The sequence below is a fragment of the Taeniopygia guttata genome, chromosome 7 (genome assembly GCF_048771995.1).
Source record: "Taeniopygia guttata chromosome 7, bTaeGut7.mat, whole genome shotgun sequence".
Classification (NCBI taxonomy): domain Eukaryota; kingdom Metazoa; phylum Chordata; class Aves; order Passeriformes; family Estrildidae; genus Taeniopygia; species Taeniopygia guttata.
Genome location: NC_133032.1, coordinates 6,008,679 through 6,029,010, shown reverse-complemented (window position 1 = coordinate 6,029,010; position 20,332 = coordinate 6,008,679). Strand labels below are relative to the sequence as shown.

Below are 20,332 nucleotides of genomic sequence, written 5' to 3'. Positions count from 1 at the left end.
TGTGTACAATACATACACATATATAGACATATACATATATCTATACACAAAATACCACATCTGGAACAGTAAAAATCCCAAAGGATTTATAAAAGACAAACAAGGCTGGTCAAAATCAGCCCCCAGTTAGGTGGTACGTGTGTTTCTACCTCTGTCTTTAAAAAAGTAAAAGACAGTACTAATATTGCAATATTCACTGAACACTAATCATCAAAAAGCCCCTGAATAGTAGCTATGGAAACATGAAGCAATAAACCCAAAAGCATGTGGCAAGTTTGTGACATAGCTGCAGTACAGATAATTTCTCTAGTGCCAGACACCCTTGTTGAATTCTGCGTTATTCTTTGGACTCTGTCATAGTACCCAGCTTTAGCCAGTAGGAAAGCCAAGTTTCTTTCTCAATGTGGTTACAGACCCAGGGCTATCACACAGCTAAAATGTTCAAAATCATAATTTTGATAAATATATCAAATACATCCAATAAATGGCACAGAAAGAATGAATATTCCTTGCTGTTATTGTAAACTGAAGGCTTTACCTTGCCTAAAAAGTCATATTTTACACTAAGCTCATCATTGGCTCATTTAGCAAGTCCACTTCAGTCTGACACACTGTCTGCTATAAATCATTAGCTCAATCTCACATCAGGCTGTTTTGATTTTAGAACAGAAACATGTTACAAAATGTCCCTAGAGAGATCAGTCAGCTAAGGAAATTACTTATTTAAGAGAGCTGCTCATAACAATAGAGAAGGCCTCAACATGGACATTTTGGGACCAGTCAAACCAGTCAACCCTTTAAAAGAAGATACTGCTTAACTTGGATGTCTCACAGACTTGCAGGTCTCCCAATATTATTAATGCTGGTACAAAGTTACACAATGGATCACAAGGCTCAGTCCCTGTGGCTGAGTGCTGTGTGCTTAGTACCACACCATTATTTAAAAAGGCTCCTCTCACTTGTTTATGTATCAGTGCTGTGCAGTGTGGGCTGCACACAGCTCACACTGGAGGCTGGATGTGATGGACATTTTGTTCATTGATATTCATTAAAGGAAATAAAACCCCTTAGAACGAGGTTGGGCTTCTTTCAAGAGCATCCTTTCCCATGGCCCAAATTGCATCAAATCATAAATTATTTAAATGCTTTAGGTGTCAGAACCCTTGCACAGTTCAGTTAAGACTGTAGTTGAGGCCTGAGTCTGACAGTTAAATTTAAGACTTTGGGAGCTAAATTCAAAGGAATGCAGGGTATCTTTGTTTCCCTAAATGTCATTATTAAAAATAATTTCTACCAATTGAACTCAAAGTTTGCAATCTAGGACTGAGAGTTTAAATCATAGCAGGATCATTTCTGATTTGAATCCTGGCAGATAAACTCAATCCTTTGTCCTCTGATTGGAGGTTAAGTCAATAATGTTATTTTTTTGTGAAGAAAGGTCTTTGACAACTGCAACTATAAAACCAAGATCCAGGATGGTCTTAATATCCTCAGGAAGGTCTTTAGACCGTCTGTTCAAAGCAGGATCAGCTATAAGGTCAGACCAGATTGTTCAGATGCTTATCCAGTCTGAACTTGAATACCTCCAGGAGTGGAGACTGCACAACTTTGCTGGGCAACCTACTCCTTGACATGTGTTACAATCCAAATTTAATTTGAGAAATGTTTATTGGAGTCTTTCACATAAGAAACTTGCCCATCAGCTTGAAGACTTTGAAACCTACATGGTTGTAAGAGGTAATAATAAATTAGAAGAGGCAATAAGTATTAATATTAAAGAGATAATAATAATAAAATAAATACATCTTTATTTCCATATTTATTTCATTTGATATTTTAACAAATGTCTTTGATTTGCTAAAATTCAGAAGAGCCAAGCCTGTCAGCCAGCCCTTCGAGAAACACAGCTCTGGGTCTGCTCAGACACGCTCCTCCAGAAAGCAAATGCTCTGTGTTTGTACTTTTAACACGTTCAAGGCTCAGTTGTGCAGTGTGGTCAGGCAGCAGTGTTTTGAGCACACAAGACACACACGTGGATGTGCCTTTTCTCAGTAAGGAGGCAGCTCACACAGAATTTAGAGCCTTACTGTAAAGGGCAGAGGCAGACAGAGCTGACCTCTAGCACCAGGACTTTCTCCACCAGTGCTTGTTATAAAAGTGGGGTCAGGGCAGGGAGAGCAAGATTCTTCCCAGTACTTAGGATGGAGCAGAGAGAATGGACAGGCAGGAACTTAGGACTAAGGGTGAGCTTTGGCAGACTCAGAAGTCCCAGGTTTTGCATATTCAGAGAAACACAGCTTCCCTATTTTGACTGACAGGCTTTAGAGAAAAGTACCTTCCAACTTCAGTGGACATTTGACACCTTTAAAGGTGCAAACAGTGTGAAAGATTTTATCTCATAGTGAGATTCTAACCTCTTTCCTAGAGGGAAGGCATTTTTGCTCCCTTTTCCCACATTTTTTAGTGCCCAGATGGAAGAATACGGCCTTAAAATGCATGTGCAGCCAGCTAGGAGGCCTTGTCATGCCTTCAGCAGTGCTGACATCAGCGAGATGTCTCACTGAAGAGCTTGGCAATGTTACAAGATGGAATTTATTCTTTTTAGTTGGAAACAGAGAGCTTGTCATCAGCCAAAACACATGGCAAACTCCTGCACATTGTAAGGATTCTTCACCCAACTCTCCCAAAAGCATCTCTGAGAATCCCACGGTTCTCTGGCACATTTCTTAGGGAAGAGCAAAGCAGGAGGCTGAGATGTAGCTTTATAAGGTTATAGAATTCAAGGACTTTCAAACCAATTAACTCCAAAGGATATAAACCAGTGACTTATATAATAATGAGTCAAGGCTCACACAGTAACAAGATAATAGGAGTTGTTGGCCTTGTGCAGCTAAAAAAAATCCATCTTGCCCAATAACCTGCTACAATTAGCTGCCTGCAGCAGTTGCCTAGGAAAGAGTGAAAAGGAGGGAAATATAAAGAGCAATTAATCTCCTGCCATTCTTCTAGCTGCTAATCAGTTGGGGTTTTGCAGCCAAAACCTACACCCACACCAATGTATATGTTTATTCAAGGACCAATGGTGTTCATTTTTAACCTAGCTGTACTTCTGACCTGTACAACCCACTGTTGGAAGGGGCAGTACAATTTATCTATGCATCATGGGAAAAAATAATGATTCTATTTTCTTCTGTTCTTGAATTCTCTGGCATGTTGCTGGAATCCACTTGATATTTATACTCATTCATCCAGTTATCCAGACTGGATTAAAGGAATTAATTTAAATAATCAGGAAACCTCTACTGACAATATGTAGAAAAACATGCATTCAGTCTGCTTCAGTGGATTTTGTACCTGAAAGTGTGATTGTACTCATTAAACCTCGTATTCTATTCACTGGATTGCTGGAATGAATCTCCAGTCCAGCTTGGGTTAAAGGTATTTTGCCATTGGTTTTACTGGAGTCAGACATTCATCCTTGGCCTTAGACCCACACTTCTTGCCTTGCTCACACCCTTGTGGCTGTCAGGGGACCACCTCATGGGATAACCCCTCTGCAGGCCACAGGTAACAGAGCCCAGAAGCAGACCCAGCCCACAGACTGATGTTTTAGCCAAATCACATCTTGGCTTGTAGAACTTCCCTGGATTTCCCTGAAGCTCTTTGCTGTGCATCCACACCAAGGTGGATTCAATTGGCCCTTTCAGAGCCAGATGTCACAGATCTAGATTTTGGCTGATCCTCACTAGGCTGCAGTTTTATCTGCAAATAAAGTGCAACTGTCTGCATGTCTCTGCAGCCATCCACAGTCTGCTACAACAAACCTGATGGGCTGGGAGTGTCACCTGACAAGGCTGTTTGAAGCTTTAAGACACCTCTGTAAAAGCCCACAGATGAAGGGTTCCATATTCCAAACAGAGTGTCTTTATTCTCTGCCTTCTGTCCCTGTGAAACAACGGACCGTGGTAGGAATTTAAAATGGAGACATGAACTGATTTTATCTTGTGGGGGGATTTGTTTTTAAGCATGAGTTATTTTTTCTATTTTATACCTTCAATCACCATGGAATTAGGATTTTTTTCAAATAAACACAGTATAGCCCTAGTGATCTAGTGACTTACAGTCTTTATTACAATATCACTATCCATTTCTTAAATACTAGCTCTGATTTCAGTCTTCTTAATTTAACGGATTCTTTTCTTTAACCTGTTGCATATCATTATATAAAATGCAAATGTAGACTGATGCCTGAAGAATAAGTATATGAATAAAATATTAATTTGGACTTACCAACAACTGTAAGGTTGACTTGTGCTTGTCTGCTGCCAAGTTTGTTCTCTACAACTAGGGTGTAACATCCACAGTGTTCCTGCTTTGTTGATGATATTGTTAGCTTGCTGCTGTTTTCAGCATTCTCAATTTTAATATATTCATTTTCTTGAATCTGCCAAATTAGAAGAAAAATTATGTGATGGATTTCTCTGTATCTGAAAGAGCTCACAGCACAATACAATGTTATTATATTGAGTGTTATCTGCAGATAACTCTATTACAGAAGTATGTGCAGTTGGTAAACTGTGTAATCAACACAAATCATCTAGAAATGCAGTGGAACATTATAATGGCTCCAGTCCTGCAAAGGCCACAGGGAGCCCCACTAAGGAACAGGAGTGTCACTCTTTAACTTCTCTTTGACAGACTGAAAGTGCAAACTGTGCAACTGTCAAAAGAACAAAGTTTGGTTTCACATATCTTAGAGAAACCACAGTAGAACATGGGTTTAGCCTTAGTTCTTCCTTTTATTAGTTCTTAGAGGCACAAGGTGCAGAGCATCCATAGCTGGGACTTTTCCCCTCTTGTTTTAACCAAGTTTATTCTGTACTTCCACACAAACCAGGGCAGCAGTTTCTTGGGTTTGAACAATTGAAGACAATGTTGCATGAAATGCAGATTCAACACTACAGCTGTATAGAGAGTCATTCAAAGAGCATATTGAGCTTTCCCATAGCATTTTAATTTTCTAAAGAATCAAAAATCCAAATCTCTGCTGAATACCATAGGCATATTATAAACTAGTTTTTAATTGAAACGGAGCTATCATAGCATAAATGGCCAAGGTGGCTTAGATTTTCATCAGCATTAGCTTGAGACATGGTGGTTCTTTAAAAACCTCATAATGCTACACTGCAATTATAGAAGCTGTACACTGTGTTCTTATGAAACAGACAACATAATGTCAATGCCCTTCTTCCTCCCACCACTTCCTTCTTAGATAAGTGACTCTTCCAAACCATTCTCAGAATTTAATTAAAAATGAAGGCTATTTAGCTTGCCTTATCTTGTCCCATATATTCAGAGAAGAAGAAATCAAAAGTTTAAGAACAGGACTTTCCCTGCTCTTTCCTCAACTGAGACAAAACACATGCACTGCTATCTGCCCCAACGTAACTTCAGAAAGATTTTCCTACAATAACTCAAACAGAAAGTTAGCAAATGGGATTATGTGGAGTTAAACTCTACTGAAAGTTGTTCCACCCTGCCAACATACTTCTGAGATTCTGAACTGTCTTTTATGTTTTGCTTCATTAAAATTAGTCAAAGGCTGATAGCAGAACTAGATCTACATTATTCAGAGAAAGCCCAGACAGGATACAGAGAAAGCCTTCAAGGGATGCAGAGAAATCCTTGAAAGGATGCAGAGACAGCCCTGACAGGATGCTCAGTGGTTTGCAGTGGTTGTGGGGAACATGGGTTGGACCTTTGAGATCCTGAAAAAAAGTCTCTGATTGTAGTTAGGAAGCTTCAACAGCTGTCAGTGTTCAGTGATGGATTTAGCTGATGAAGAGACTTTCCAGGGCTTTCCCCTCTTTAGCTCAGCAAGTTCCAGAATCCCACCACTGCACTGCCATGGCCTACAACAGTATGGGTCACAGATTCATGACATTCCCTTTCTGCAAGCAAAAGATACCATTTTGGAACATCCAAAAGAGATAGAGAGGCCACTGTGGCTCTCCTGCACCTGAGGGAATATGAGGAAGAAAAACGGAGAGGAAGATGTAGCAAACAGTGGCAGGGCTGAAATCACAGCTCACCACTTGCTGGATCAGCTCAAATAGCAACTACAAATAACTCCCTGTAAATTGTCAAAACACTTGGCTGGTTTTCACTTTTAGGAATGGAACAGAGTTGAAATCAACCACAGTTATAGAAAAGGAAGAAATCTAAATATAAAACAATATGGGGTGAAGTGTAAGTGAAAAATAAAGCAAAATTATGGTGCAGGACAGAACACCATAAGTGGCTCCCCTTTTAAAGTAATAAATGAGAGACTGCTGCCCTCACTTGTCCTCCTACAGTGTTTAGTAACCTTCCTGAATTTATTTTTTTCTTTTGTACCTCATTTACCAGAATGAATAATTAAAAAATTTTTGTCATTTAAATTTATGATTTTGCAATACTTTACTTTGTCTCATAGTGGATAACTAAAGAAGAAAGTATAAAGATGGTAAAAACAGCATTTTACAAAGGAGAAAACTATTTTGGATCGCAGGTTATGGATCTGATATGAGCATTAGGAGCTGCTAATTATCACATATTAGCTGCTGTTATCACATAGATCATGCATATAAAAAAGACCTTAAAATCTAGGTAAATAGGATTGTTGTATTCAACAATCAACTTAGAATTCTGCACAAACCAGAAACTCAGTTTTGAGGGGTACATTTTACCTAAATGTTAAGACAGAACTTAGCAAAATCAAACATTCAATGTCACTGAAGCTTCTGAGACCTATTTTTTGTGGAAAGCTGTGGTTAACTCCAGTCTTGAAACTAAAGAAATTTAAGGAAATATAAGAGTTCAGGAAAAAAAAAACACCCTTTCCCATAAAGTAAGAGGTTATTTGCAGTTAGCAAGGATGGACTCTGGAATACCCTTTGCACTAACAAACTGTTTTGAATTCTTTCAATTAAATGCTGACATGTCTGGATTTAGAGTCTAAACTTCCTTCTAGGAGGAGATGTTCTTATTTGTGTTCTATAGAGTGCATAACAAGTTCAGAACGAAATAAACAGGACAGCAGCCACAGTAGATATTTATATTTGCTCTGTCCTAACGTGACACTTCATCTTCCAGTCTGGAACTTTATATTGGGTGATTTGATTTAAAGTGATTTTAAATAGCTTTGTTAAAGCAACTCTCTTTAGACACTGCCTTTATGGACATGTGATATAGTTTAAAGATATTCATTCAAGTAGAAGGAACATTAAACCTAGGGAGTGAGAGCACTGGTGGCATGGATTTTTGTTGTGCCCTGTATGGTGATGTTTGTGTTGCAAGACAATTTACTCATGTTTTTTATATGGTATTTTGCCCCTCTGACATAACTTCAGACCCAGCATCAACAAAGAAGAGGTCATTTTCAAAAGAGAGAAATGTCCCCTGGTACACTTTTCAGATACCTGTATCTTTCCCATCACTTATCCTTTAACTCATGGTCTAAGATTTTTCACAAAGAAACTATAATTTGTTACAGGAGGGGACAGGCAGCAAAGAGTCTGAACTGTAGCAAGAAAGATTTAGGTTTGGCATTAGGAAAAAATTCTAACCCTATGGTTATAAAAACACTGCAATAATTTGCTAATGGAGGTTGTGACATCTTCATCAGTGTAATGTTTTCAGTAGAGGTAAGGAAAACATCTGTAGAAACAAGATGGACTTTGCCAGTTCCTCAGGAAGGGAGACTGAAAAATGGGAGATAACTGGTATTCCTTTCCACCTCTGCTTTTTCAATGATTGTTAAAATAACTAGAAAACAATTTACCTGTTTACGGAATTTCATCCAGGTGCAGGTTATGGGTGCTGTTCCTACCACCTTGGCAAACAATTCCACTGATTCACCTGCACGGACTTTTCTGTCTTCTGGGAACTGAGTAATCTGAGGAGGAGCAGCTGAAGGGAAAAAATAACATAAATTAAACAACCCTTTAAATGATCCTAAGTTTTCTTAACATTCAAAACACATCCATTTCTCAGCTCAACCGTTTCAGAGCAGCATTTGAAATCCAGATTAGCAGTTACCTGTGGCTTGCAATGAAAACAATTCCATGGATTTGTTAATTTTAGGAGAGCAAAGCAATAACAATTTACCCATCCAAAGTTTGCTCATGCAAGGCCAAGGTACAGACATCCAAAAGAGAAAAACATTGGTACCTACCACCAATTCCAAATATACTATTTATATTTCATAAACTGTATATTTGGAATTGGTGGTAGGCACCAATACATAAACATAAACAAATACACAGTTTATTTTGTTGTGGGTTTTTCAGAAAATCTTCTTTTTCTCTTGAACTTTTTATTTTTGAAAAATGGCTTCAGCTACCTTCTTATCAATGTGGATGTGCTGAGGGGGTCTGCAAACATGGTCCCTGATGTCATCAACAGAATTCAGAAAATTTAAGACTCAAGATCTACCTATGAGGATTCTGGCTTTGGTAGCCAGATAAACATCATGTGGCACAAAAACATCACGAGAGACAAGGACAGAAACGGATGTCTTTCTCCATCACAATAAATTTTGCCACGAGCAATGATGCATCTTTTTGTTTGTGTATCACAGTGCTTCTTTTAAACCTTGCAGTCCCATTAATTCCCCTCTGTTCATGAATCAGGCATTCCTCCTCCTGTTCCCTCTCACTGCCTGAGTATCAATAGATGGCAGAACATCTCCTGCTAACAGTGCTCCTTCCTGGCTCTCAGCTGTGCTGCTGAGTGTCAGACCCCTGGTAGCTGCTAAACACAGAGGCCAGAAATATCATAGGCTGGACAACTCCAGGGTGAAACCTATACTGTTGCTTATAAAAGCAGCATGATAAAAAAATTATTCTTGTGTGTGTATTGAAGGGGGCAGACTTGAAGACACGGTAAGAGGCATTCTCTAATATTACAACCACTTCACTGCCAAATGTAACATTCTTTACCAAGCACAGGGCTACTGGGCATGAGAAAAGTGCTTTCTTTTCCTTTTCAAAGTAATTAAAACAAACTGGGTTCCCCCCACTCTAGACCTAACCTTTTAAAAGTGTTTTTGTTTTGAAAATATCTGAAGGAAACTAGGCTGAGGCATAGAAAAGCAGCTTGAACAATTTAAAAGTCTGGTGAAGTTTTAAGACACTGAAAAGAGGCTCCTATAGAGGAAATTTCCCTGTAAGTTTAAATATAGATAGCTTTGCCTCAGAGACTGCAAATACACAAACAGGTTATCATAATGCCAGTGATGAGTAGTAGTAGAATCTATCACCTTCTCTGTGGTAGCTACTCAGAGGATTCTGTGGTACAGAGAAAAATTTCTTTCACAGAAAGACAAGTTTTGTTGTGGATGTGTAAAACGGCATATGTTACACACTACTGACACTTTTTAGGATCTTGCTAAAGTCCATCTGAGAGTAACTTCTTTGGATGTTCATAATTCCATTCTTAGTACAGTGTAAACAAGTTGGACTTACCTACCATTTAATCACATTTGCAAACAAACTCGATAGCTGCACTGGTAAATGTGGGTGACACATGCAACAAATTACCTGCTTTTGGAGGAGTCTTTGGAGCTGGTTTCTTCTTCACTGTTGCTTCACCTAGTTAGAAACAAATAAACAACAAACCATGTGAATTCAAAGGTGAGCTTTGCAAGGTACCACACTAACCACAAACATCCATAGCAATGCTTTGTTGGAACTTGAAAGTATAATATGTTCTTCCAGGATATTAAACTAAAGAATTAAAAATACCTTTAAAAACCACTTTTATTATCCTGGATGATCCTCAGAATATTCACAGTTGAAGCTGAAACTTATGAAACAATCAACAAAATCTTCTACACTTCTCCCACAATCTGTCATCATAGCACTTTAACAGGTGAAAACACTGGGCCAAGACCCATCTCACACTGAATTTCTCCTCAGATTTCCAGCATAATCAATGCTGAATGATCTCAGTTAAAAGTAGAGTAGTTAATACCACATGCTGCTTCTCATACTACTTGTGAGCTCGCAAAGAAACAGCAACACACCAAAAGTAAATATTAGCACCACCCCTCTGCCTCCATCCTCTTCCTTAAGCAGGGACAACTTTTTGCTGTATTCTCAAAAGTAAATGGCATAGCTGCAAAAATATGTCTTAGAACTTGAAATCTGGATTCATACATTTTTGGAAGACAATGTTGTACAAATTGTGCAGGGTAAGTAGGAGAACAATAGAGAAGACATAGGTAAAAAATTACTATTAAGTATTTTTCACAAAACAAGAACTAGAGGCCACCCAATTAAATTAGCAGACAGCAGGCATAAGAGAAACACCAAGTGAAATATAACATCCATAACCTACCTTCACAAACATGTAACATTTTACAATACAGAAACACAAACAGGTTCAAAAGGACAAGTTCATAGGAGTTATGTATAGTGGTGGCCATTAAATACAACAGTCTGGATGCCTTCAAACCACTGAATTCCAGAAGTGAAGGGGTTCATTCCTTTTACTGCACTCTCTTTTTGACTGCTATTCTAAGCATCCTGGTCAGAGAAGGGCCTCTGCTGTGAAAGAACATTTCTTATTTTCTTATGCTCATCTAGGCAGCATGATTGAAGTAGTCTGGCTTTTAAGATGTTATTGCCTCCAACAGAAGCAGCATGTGCTAAGTGCTTCTGAGTATCTGGCAGACTACACAGAGGTGCCTAGTGATAGTCATAACAGATGCAAAAGTTTTGAATTTTTTGGTCCTTTCTTTTCTTTATTTAGTTATTTCAAATTAGAAAGACACTAGCAGCAAAATATCCCCCTGATTTCACTAAACCAATAAAAACAGTTTTTAGATTATAAGCCTTTGGCTGCAGCAAACTACAAGCTATGCATGATACTCTGGAACACATCATGTGATGCTCAATGAAACTCAGGAGCCATGAGTTGCAAAACCACTGTGGGAGTCTAATGCTATAGCTCAAACAACAGACAGATTGATTTTTAGAGTGACTGGAGATAGCAGGTGATGTGTATAGGATGTGAAAAGACCAAACAACTTTAAAAATATCTAATGGCTTAGCTGTCAACAACAGTGTTTATTCAGTTCATTCTGAAGAAATTTCTGCAGTTAATACAGAAAAGTTTTTTCCACCTTCTTTCCTTTTTTTAGTAATTCTTCCTAAAAGTATGCTTGGCTTTTATATGCTCTGAATTTATTGATTCTGTAGCAACTAGAAACACAAAAATGGAGAGGTAGGACATTCTCACAGTACTTATGGCTGAGACAAAAAAGAATAGCTGGATATTTCCCAAAGAAGCCTTTCTTTGACAACTGCCATCCCAACAGAACTAGTTAAAGGTTTAGATGAGTATTTCTGAGGTGTTTATACCAGTATTTCTGGACTACCAGTCTGTAAGCAAGGAATCTGTCCTGCCACATCTTCCACAGGGACTTAACCCTCTTTAAACTGAGGCCTTCAAAGAGCACAACTACTCATTAAAGGGACACATTACTTTTTGGGCCACCAACAGAGTGACATGTACCCTGACTGCTGTGGTGACAGCAAATGTATTTCTTCATCCACTTTCCGGCCCAAGTTGTGCAAACAAAGGCATCAAGTGGTGTTTCCAGAGCAGCTTTCCTCTTTGTCATGGTATGGTCACACCCTGAGCTGAAACTCCTATTTCAGGTTGGAGCCACCTTATGAGGATGAAATCCTGTATATGATCAGGTGCCAGCTGGAAGGCCTGTAGAGTCTGGCCTCTTATCTGCCCTTAAACATCCCTATTAATGGAAATAACCCAATAGTTACTCATTAGATGCATAACCCCATGTAAACTTACTCAGTTACATGGTTTAGAAACATGTAAACATTTTTGTTTGTGTGCGTGCTGTATTCGACATCAGATTCTCTGCTTTCCTCTAAACTGAAATGAAATAGCTCTTGGGTCTCTTCTCAGGGCTGCAATGGATTTTAATACAAGCTACAATGACAGGAATTCGATTGCTTCCACACTCCACTATGCCTGATATGAACAAAGAGAAGCACGATGAAGCAAAAGCACTATTTGTCAAGTGCCATCTTGGGTTGCAGATATTGTTGCTATTTTTCAGAAAAAAAAGCAAATTCCTGAATCCAGTATGATTTTCATTCAAAGATCACCTCTTGACTGACATTGTATATTAGCTGCAGTACCTTAGTTAATAGTCAAGGTGCATGCAGAGTGGAACAACTATGCTTAAGCCTGTTTAAAAGACTCTCACCTCAATGAAGATTTCCATACAGCAAAGCAGAGAACATGAATTCATCACTTCATTCAGCTAGGGCACTGCTTTTTATATGTAGGTACAATTTTCTTGGTTTAAATTTTATTTTTTACCCACCAGGACATTATATTCACTTAACTGAGGATATAGAGACTGTCACTGGACTTCATCAAACCATGCAGATTGCCAAGGGTTGCTGGAAGGTCTGGCTGAATATCCTGTTTTGCAGACACAAATATCCCTGAGCAGAAATGAAAGGCTGAGGCAGGGTGGAAGGGGATGAGTACAAGGACAGGTCTCTGGCTCTCTGTAGCTGGCTTCTTTGCCTAATAACACCCCACTGTTCTCAGATCTTCCTTAAAAATACCAGCTCATCTTATGCATCTCTTTCAGATGTAACTTTTTTTTTTTTTTTTCTCAGAGGCTGCTGGAGACAGTGGGTAAAAAAAACCTAAAAAGATTACTCAAAGTTGACAAGGTCAAATTATTGTTTTCATTAAAATATTTGAGCCTCTTGGAAATGTTAGTTCAAGTCTTCTTCTGCTGCTTTTTTTTTTTTTTTTTCTTTCTTTTTTTCCTTAAAGCTGTTTGTCTTTCTTTTGGTATTTACACTGAAATGGGCCAATGCTGAAAATCAGCCTGGAAGTAAAAGGACCAATATTTCCCCCTTAAATAATCTGCCTTCTAGAAATAACATATACATTACAAGGCAGGTTTGCCTCTTACACAGCTTGTCTTTGAGTGGGGGGGGACATAAAGCAAAAAGGGGAAAAACCCCATCCAGGCTGACAGACTTTTGGTTGTGCTCTTCCTTTCCCTGATGGTACAGTCCTGAGAGCAGATACTCTCAGAAGCCTCCGTCTTCCTTTTTTGCTTCCCTTTTTTGGAATTTTACTAAAAATAGGAATAGCCCTCCCCTGAAATGGCTCCCTGCACAACTTGCTTTCATAAAGCATGAAGAGAAAACTCTTAGGATCTGAAAAAAACATCAGTACTCAAGATAGTATTCACAACCAATCCATAATTCCTACTGTCTTCCCTGAGGGACATGCCTAAAATTATGTGCAAGTCTTCTGTAGTGATGGATTTCAGCACCTGGTCAACAAGTACAGTTAATACCTAACTCCAGTAGCATAAAGAACAAGACCTATCCCTGCTTCTGTCTGCTTGTGGAACAGCCTCATTTTAGCTCAGGAGAGAAGAGTTAGTGACATACTCTCATACTACAGTCACATAGAAAACCATGTTCCCCTCATGCAAAACATGTCAAGATTTCATCTTGAACTAAATTGGGGTTTTTTCAGCATTTTCAGAGTTCAAGAGAAACTGAAAAAAGAGTCATGTCTGTAATGTGTCACACACCATGGAAAAAAGAATATTTATGGAAAATTTATGGAAAGCCCAGATTCAAGTATCTGCTCCTTCTTCCCCATCTCACTTAGATCCTTCAGGCTTGTGGGATGTGAGATCATGAGGTGTCTGACTCTCTCCTGTGTAAATGAATCCCAGTGTAACCTCCTTCAGACCCTTCTGGAGGTAGAAAGATCTGGGTCTGAATCAAAAGTGGCTGTTCTCTGTCAACCTTCACTACTGCCTGCTTTGCCAGAAAGTATGGAATGACTGAGAGCTAGAAGTACAGAAAAAAATGAAACATTCAGCCTTGTGGTCAAAGTAGTCAATTATTCTGTTCTATCCTTGCTTCTGTCACAGACTTTGCTGATGGTACAAAAACTCATTACAGATTTTAGCACAGAGAAGATGAAACAGGAAAAAAATGATGGCTACAATTGTAGCAGAAAGTTTATTCATACATTCATGAACCTGTGCTAATTGCTAGAGAGGAAATGAAAAACACAATGCACCGAACACACAGTTTTCAGTAGCTTGTAAACTTCATCAAGCTTGTTTAAACAATTTCACTTCATTGCATGTCAGAGAGCAAATTTCTTATAATGTTTCTAAATAAATGTTTAGTATCTAAACACAATAAAACAGAAAGCAACTCTGGCTTAAATTTGATGACAAGCAGAAACTAGAAAACTTAATTCCATGCAAGTCAATTATTTGAGTTTGTGTGCTTCATAACAGTTTTTTAAAGAGTTTATTTTTTTCATTAAAAACAACTGTCATTTTGTTGCAACATCCCATATTTAGTTTCTAAATCATGCAGAGATTGTTCTCTAAATGAGAAATATACAGTCTCTGCCTTCTGAAAACAAAAATAAAACCCAGGAAATACTCACTTTTGCAGTCATGGTACAGCTAGGATATACCAGCACACTCAGAGCTTCAATAATATGATCTGGTACACTGAAAATAACTCAGTATTTGAAAACAGCTCAGCTGAAGGAATAAACAATTCCATAGCAGTTTAGTAGCACCATTCTTGAGCAACTTCTACTATTAAAGCAAATTTGGGCAGTGCAGAAGAGATCCAGTATCAAATAGAGTTCACAAACAACCCAGGCCATGTAAAATGCTCTAAGAACTCTGGTGGGAGCAAGACAGCAAGGTTAGTTTCTTAAATATAAGTTTAATTTTCACCATTTTTATGCACTGGGAGAACAGCTACAATTAGACACTAAAAGGCTGTGCCCAAGTGTAGGGACAAGAATCTAAGGTAGGTTACTACCCTGCTACCCAGTCTGTTCCATAGGAAAACACTGCCAGGTCATCTGGACATTCAGGAGCTTCAAATTATTTCAGTGGGAAAACCTAGGTGCTATATGCTTTTGGACATTAATTAAACTAGTGGATTTAGGTCCCTTTTTTATAGAGAAGAAACTTAATGCTTCTATTATATGCCTTAGATGTGCAATTTCTAGCCAACGACTTAACTGTAAATTAAGGAAGCATGATACCTCTTCAGTTTAAAAAAACTGCTCATTGCAAAAACTGTTCATTTTTCTCTCTCTAAGACAGTCAATAAACATTTCTGTCTTCTTCTGTCAACATACAGATATGTAGGATGGACTCCATGAAATACACGTGGAAAACTGCTCCGTGCCAATATTAACTTAGAAAATGTCAGTACAATGAGAACTGTAGAGTAACTTGGCAGAGGTTCAAAGTGCATGCCCAGCATTAGAGAAACAGTACTGAACTGGGCACTCAGGAGAAGGGATTTGGACAACAAATTAGTGTCTCTCCATTGCTCATTTTGTACGTACAGTAGCAGATTTATTTTTCATCTATAGAAGCAACCAACCTTCAGAGACACCAGGTTAAATCTTGCGTTGCCTTTTTACCTCAGCCCAGCTTGGCTGTCAGGCCTTGTGGCACAGCTACTCACCCTTGGACCCTTGAGCCTCAGGAACCAAGGCAGCACCTTTCATAATTCAGCATTTCAGAGAAATCCTATTTAGGTCTTAAAAACAGCTAATGGCAATTTGATTTACATCAAGTACTACGAGTACTAAGAGCAGAATTTTCAGCTTAGGAAAAAAGATTAATTTTTCCTTGAAAAGTTTGGTTAGAGGCTCCTCTGACAATGTAATTCATATTGTTCCAACACACTAAGTACTTGCACTCACTGTGCAGAAAATGTCTTGGATCTCACAACAGCCAGGAGCAGAGCAGCACGAGCCTTCTGGGCAAGGAATGGACTGAGGGAACTGCCTTGGACAGCCTCACTGATCCTCAAGAGCATCTCAGACCATCCCAGCCACCAAAGAGGTCAGCAGCAGCCACAGGTCACAGCTGCTACCCAGTGCCCACACTTCTGCAATTAAAAGAACATCTCTGACCAGAACAGTAATTTCTTTAGTAATTGAGTTCTTTCCTTGCCTAGAAAGTGGCAAGTTTTACACTTAGGACAAAACAATCTGTCATGAAATGAAGGTTTTGAAACATTTCATATTAATCTAAGCTGTGTTTCATATTATTTTCATAGAACAGAAATCAACAGAATTTGAATATATAATAATATTAATATTATAATATTAATAATAATTTGAATATATCATTAAATCAGTAAACACTTGAAGTGTTTACTTATTTAATTATATACTAACTAAATTGGACACATCAAACTTAATGCTTTAATAACATTTTCCTAAAATGGTGCTTGCAGACTTGGATTCTCTGACAAGATTGAAAAATAAATAATAGAACTACATGCCAATCACTTGGCCACTGACTCATAATTTTTTAATGGTGATTAACACTTAGAATTCTCCCTACTCTGGACAAGAATATCTCCCTACTATGGAAAAGAATATATTAATATAATAAGGGGTCCCATTATATTTACTTTAATGGTGCATTGTTCCAGAGATGTCACTGCTCAGTCTTCCATTCAAGTACCAATAATGTTAAAAATTCAGATCTGGGAAGGTGACAGTATAACCGTCTGGAGGATTTGATCTGGACTGTTTCAGTTGTGACATTTATTCATAACCATCGGCAAGAGAACACAGGTACCTGTATTACAGCTGTATTATTATACAGCTACCTAAAAAGGTGTTTGACATAAAATCAAATGTTCTACACAGTAGCATATATATAACATTTCTATCAGCAGAATACCAAATACTGCTAAATAACTTGCAGGTGTGTAGAAAAAGTTTTTTTCTTTGATATAATTTTATTTTTAACTGAGTAGAAGAACTTACATTTATTCAATCAAACTCTATGCTGGGTCAGCCCTTCAATGTATGTGGTCTGGATATGAGAACAGTGAATTTAAGCAGTATTATTCAGATTAGGGAATCCAGGACAGCCTGTTAGGTTTTCATAACAATGATTGTGACAGGTGATAATTGCCATTTCTTAATATTTACTGGAAATAGCCCTACAAAAATCATCGGGCATTTCTTTTTAACCACTTTAATCCAATGCTTAGATTTATGAGCATTATTTTCTAAAGCATTAAAGTTTTTTTTCTCAGTAGCAATAAGTGGGATACAGTTTCTTCCTACTATAGCAGAGTTATGTTGCATGGCTCAGCCATAGTGAAGTTTAAAAAAATAGAATTTAGCTGCTGTAATACTTCTTTTTCATCAGCAAATCTTTAAAAAAGCCTTTTAAAAAAGTCCTTTTGGAAAGCTCATGTTTTATGCAAACTATTGTGATGCCACTTTAAAAAAATCTATATTATCTTCAGTGATGCATGCAAACTAATCCTGAGACTGAGGATTGAGAAACCTGGGTTCTAGACTTGCAAACAAATCTAAAAGTGTGGAATAGTAATATATTTTTTTTAAAAAAAGGAAAATTCATTTGTAAACATTCAAATCTTTATTTACTCTTAAAAATCTCAAGCAGAACTTTGATTTTCCAGTCTGTTGCGACAAAAACATTTATTTAATAGGCACTGGAGATTTTGCAAGTGGCTTTGGTAATTGAAATAAGCAATTCCCTTTAAGCTTAATTTGAAATAAGTTCTAATTTCAAAGGGAACTGGGTGCCTAAATCCCCTCATGGCAGTTTCAAAGCTTTCTAGAGAAATGTTCAAGTGGTGAGAATTTTTGGCTTAGTGCTTCTGCTACAGGGCAGTATCAAGCCAGGAGGACCCTTACATTACCCACTGATTGTTCTGCATGGCATGCAGTATGCAGCATGATAAATAATGAAAGGGTCCAATTTTCCACTGCCTCTTTTAGAAGAAACATAACACACTATTATTCTAACTCAGTAACTTTTGACATCCACTGAGCAAAGACCCAAGTGACAAAGCCCGTCAATGGAGTCAGTAAAGAATGAACCAGTTCCAGAGGTGCCTTCTTCTCTTCTCTCTTTTTTTTCACCCAGATTCAAAGTTGAATCTGTTTCTTATTCTCAGAAACAGAATTATTTATTCTATTTATCCTTAGAGGGTTGCATACTTATTACTAAATTCTGGTGACACAATACTAATTCTAAGCAAAAGGAAATATGTTTTAAGTTTTGTAATTTGCCAGCATGGGAGCAATCTTTTTGCAGTATACACTGCAAGCATCCATTCAGAAATGTTGTTAATCACTGAGTGACACACAGCTTCCTTCAAGATGTTCTTCTTACTCTACACCAGAATCCAGTATGTATTGCATATCAAAGGAAGCAATGCCCCTAATTCTGCTTACTATTGGTTTTCTGTAGCTTACAAACTCCAAGCTTCCAGTAATTAAATAACACTGTCAGAATGAGCAGCCAAATGACCTGAGTCAGCAGCTCAGAGTGAGACAAATTCTACAGGTTAACATACTGACAACATTTACTCTTTTCCACAAAAATAAATGTATTGATCTTTGCTTTCAGGAACCTAAAGTTAATTACTTTCCTGAAAGTTTTACTAGAGCAAAAAAACCAAGGATAGCTCCTAATTTATCTGAAGGGAGAAAAGGATGACATAGTTGCTAACCATGAAATTTGACTTGCACTTCTTTACAGAATGTGGAAAATGGAGATCTTTGCCCTGAAAAGTATTTCTAAAAAGTACAGAGAATATATAGTCTCTCAATTGTATATAGTATATACTGCTGTGACTGAATTCACAAAATTCATTCAAAATTCAGAATCTATTAATGAATAATTCTAATCACATTATTAGGAACTTTTGTTCTCTTTTTCTTCAGTATCAATCTGTATGCTCCACTTACCCTTAGGACTGTTGGTAACTCAATGTGGCAAAAAAAAGACCAGAAAAGATCAGAGTAAATATACATCTCCTTTTAAACTGACACCTTAATTCACGGTTATTCTCTGTTACTCTTCTTTTCAAGAAATATACAGTAAAGATAGACAAACATCTTACTTGTAAAGCCTATTCTATTTCAGGTAAGGAACTTTACAGCCTCTACATCTGATAAGAATTTCAGTGTAGATTGAACTGTGTAGTCCATTGGATCTGGTTTGTATATTTTGCCCCTGACAAACATACAAATAAAAACTTATTTCAGACCAAACACTCACATTCCTCAGAGACTCAGATGTTAAAAAACTACCTGTGAAATCTCTGCAGCCAAATCCTTTTAAAATTATATATGTATTTTTCAAAGCTTTTCCAAAAACTCTTTCAAAGCCCAGTCTCCTAACATTCTCCCTGGTTACCTTGATGTTTACTGTGCAGCAGTAAAGTTGTGTTAAAGGTATTTTGGAAAAAAAAGAGCTTATGAGAAGTTCAAGAACTTGAACTACTGAAATAATATGCCATGTAGAAAAAGCATTCCCAAATATTTCAGCCTTCTTTTTCCTTCTTTCTGCAGCCAGAATTGGTAACTTTTGTTTTCCTATCTATTTTAATTTCCACTAAAACCAGAAGCAAAAGAAGCAGGATGTGGATCAGGTCATATATCTCCATATTTAGACTTAGTTCCCAACTCACACTTTCTCCTGGGAAAGCTGCAATTGATAACACCGCTGGGAGGATCAGAGGAAATGTGTGTGCTGTGTGCATAGAAAGCACATTTCAAAACATCGTTCCGTGGAGATTTCAATGGCTTTAAAATTTTCTTTTCTATCTATTTTAAAGAAAAAAATCATTGTTCTCAATTGTTATTATTTATGGTGGAGAGGTGGAGCATGTCAGTGTGACTCTTCCCACATCCCAAAGAGAAACTGGAGAGAGTTTCTCTCCACAACTCAGAAATAGCTGTAGCCCAGGGCATAGTTTTATGCAAGTCACATTTCCAGAAGCACAATTATTACCTGTGATCATCAATCACTATAAAACTGCTCTTAGTCCTGCTGAAAGCAGCTGAAAATGTTCTTAGTGGAAGACCAGATTAGAGTTTATTTGTTTTTTATTTTTTGGGAGAGCTGGATAAAATATTCCATGTTTTCATCAAACCACGTCTTTACATCTTTTTAGGAACTCACATGGTGGGCATCTTAGATAAACAAAATCCAGTTTTGATTTAAGAGATATTCATATCCCTTAATTTCATAAGTAGTAATGGTGCTAGGAATTCCTTAACTGACATTATTGTGCTGCCTTTAGCCTTCAAAGTTTCCTCTTAACCAAATGCATGTATGCTGAGGAGCAAACATGGGAATTTATAGCTAATTTATTATTTTAGAAAGCATTAGAAGCAAGTTAAGCATTTAGGCTTAAAACAAAGAATGCAAAAT

At 37.6% G+C, this 20,332-nt stretch overlaps 1 protein-coding gene across 3 annotated transcripts in view; it reads right to left on the bottom strand.

The window, feature by feature from the left end:
* The window catches only part of MYLK (myosin light chain kinase), a 197,767-nt gene that overhangs the window by 38,471 nt on the left and 138,964 nt on the right, over positions 1 to 20,332 (bottom strand). For 2 of the 3 annotated variants that reach the window (XM_012574779.5, XM_072931587.1), the window contains 3 exons: positions 9,582 to 9,632; positions 7,823 to 7,950; positions 4,291 to 4,444 (listed from right to left, as the gene is read on the bottom strand). In XM_012574779.5, coding sequence (XP_012430233.5) covers positions 4,291 to 4,444; positions 7,823 to 7,950; positions 9,582 to 9,632 — 333 coding nt within the window. 3 annotated transcript variants of the gene reach the window in all.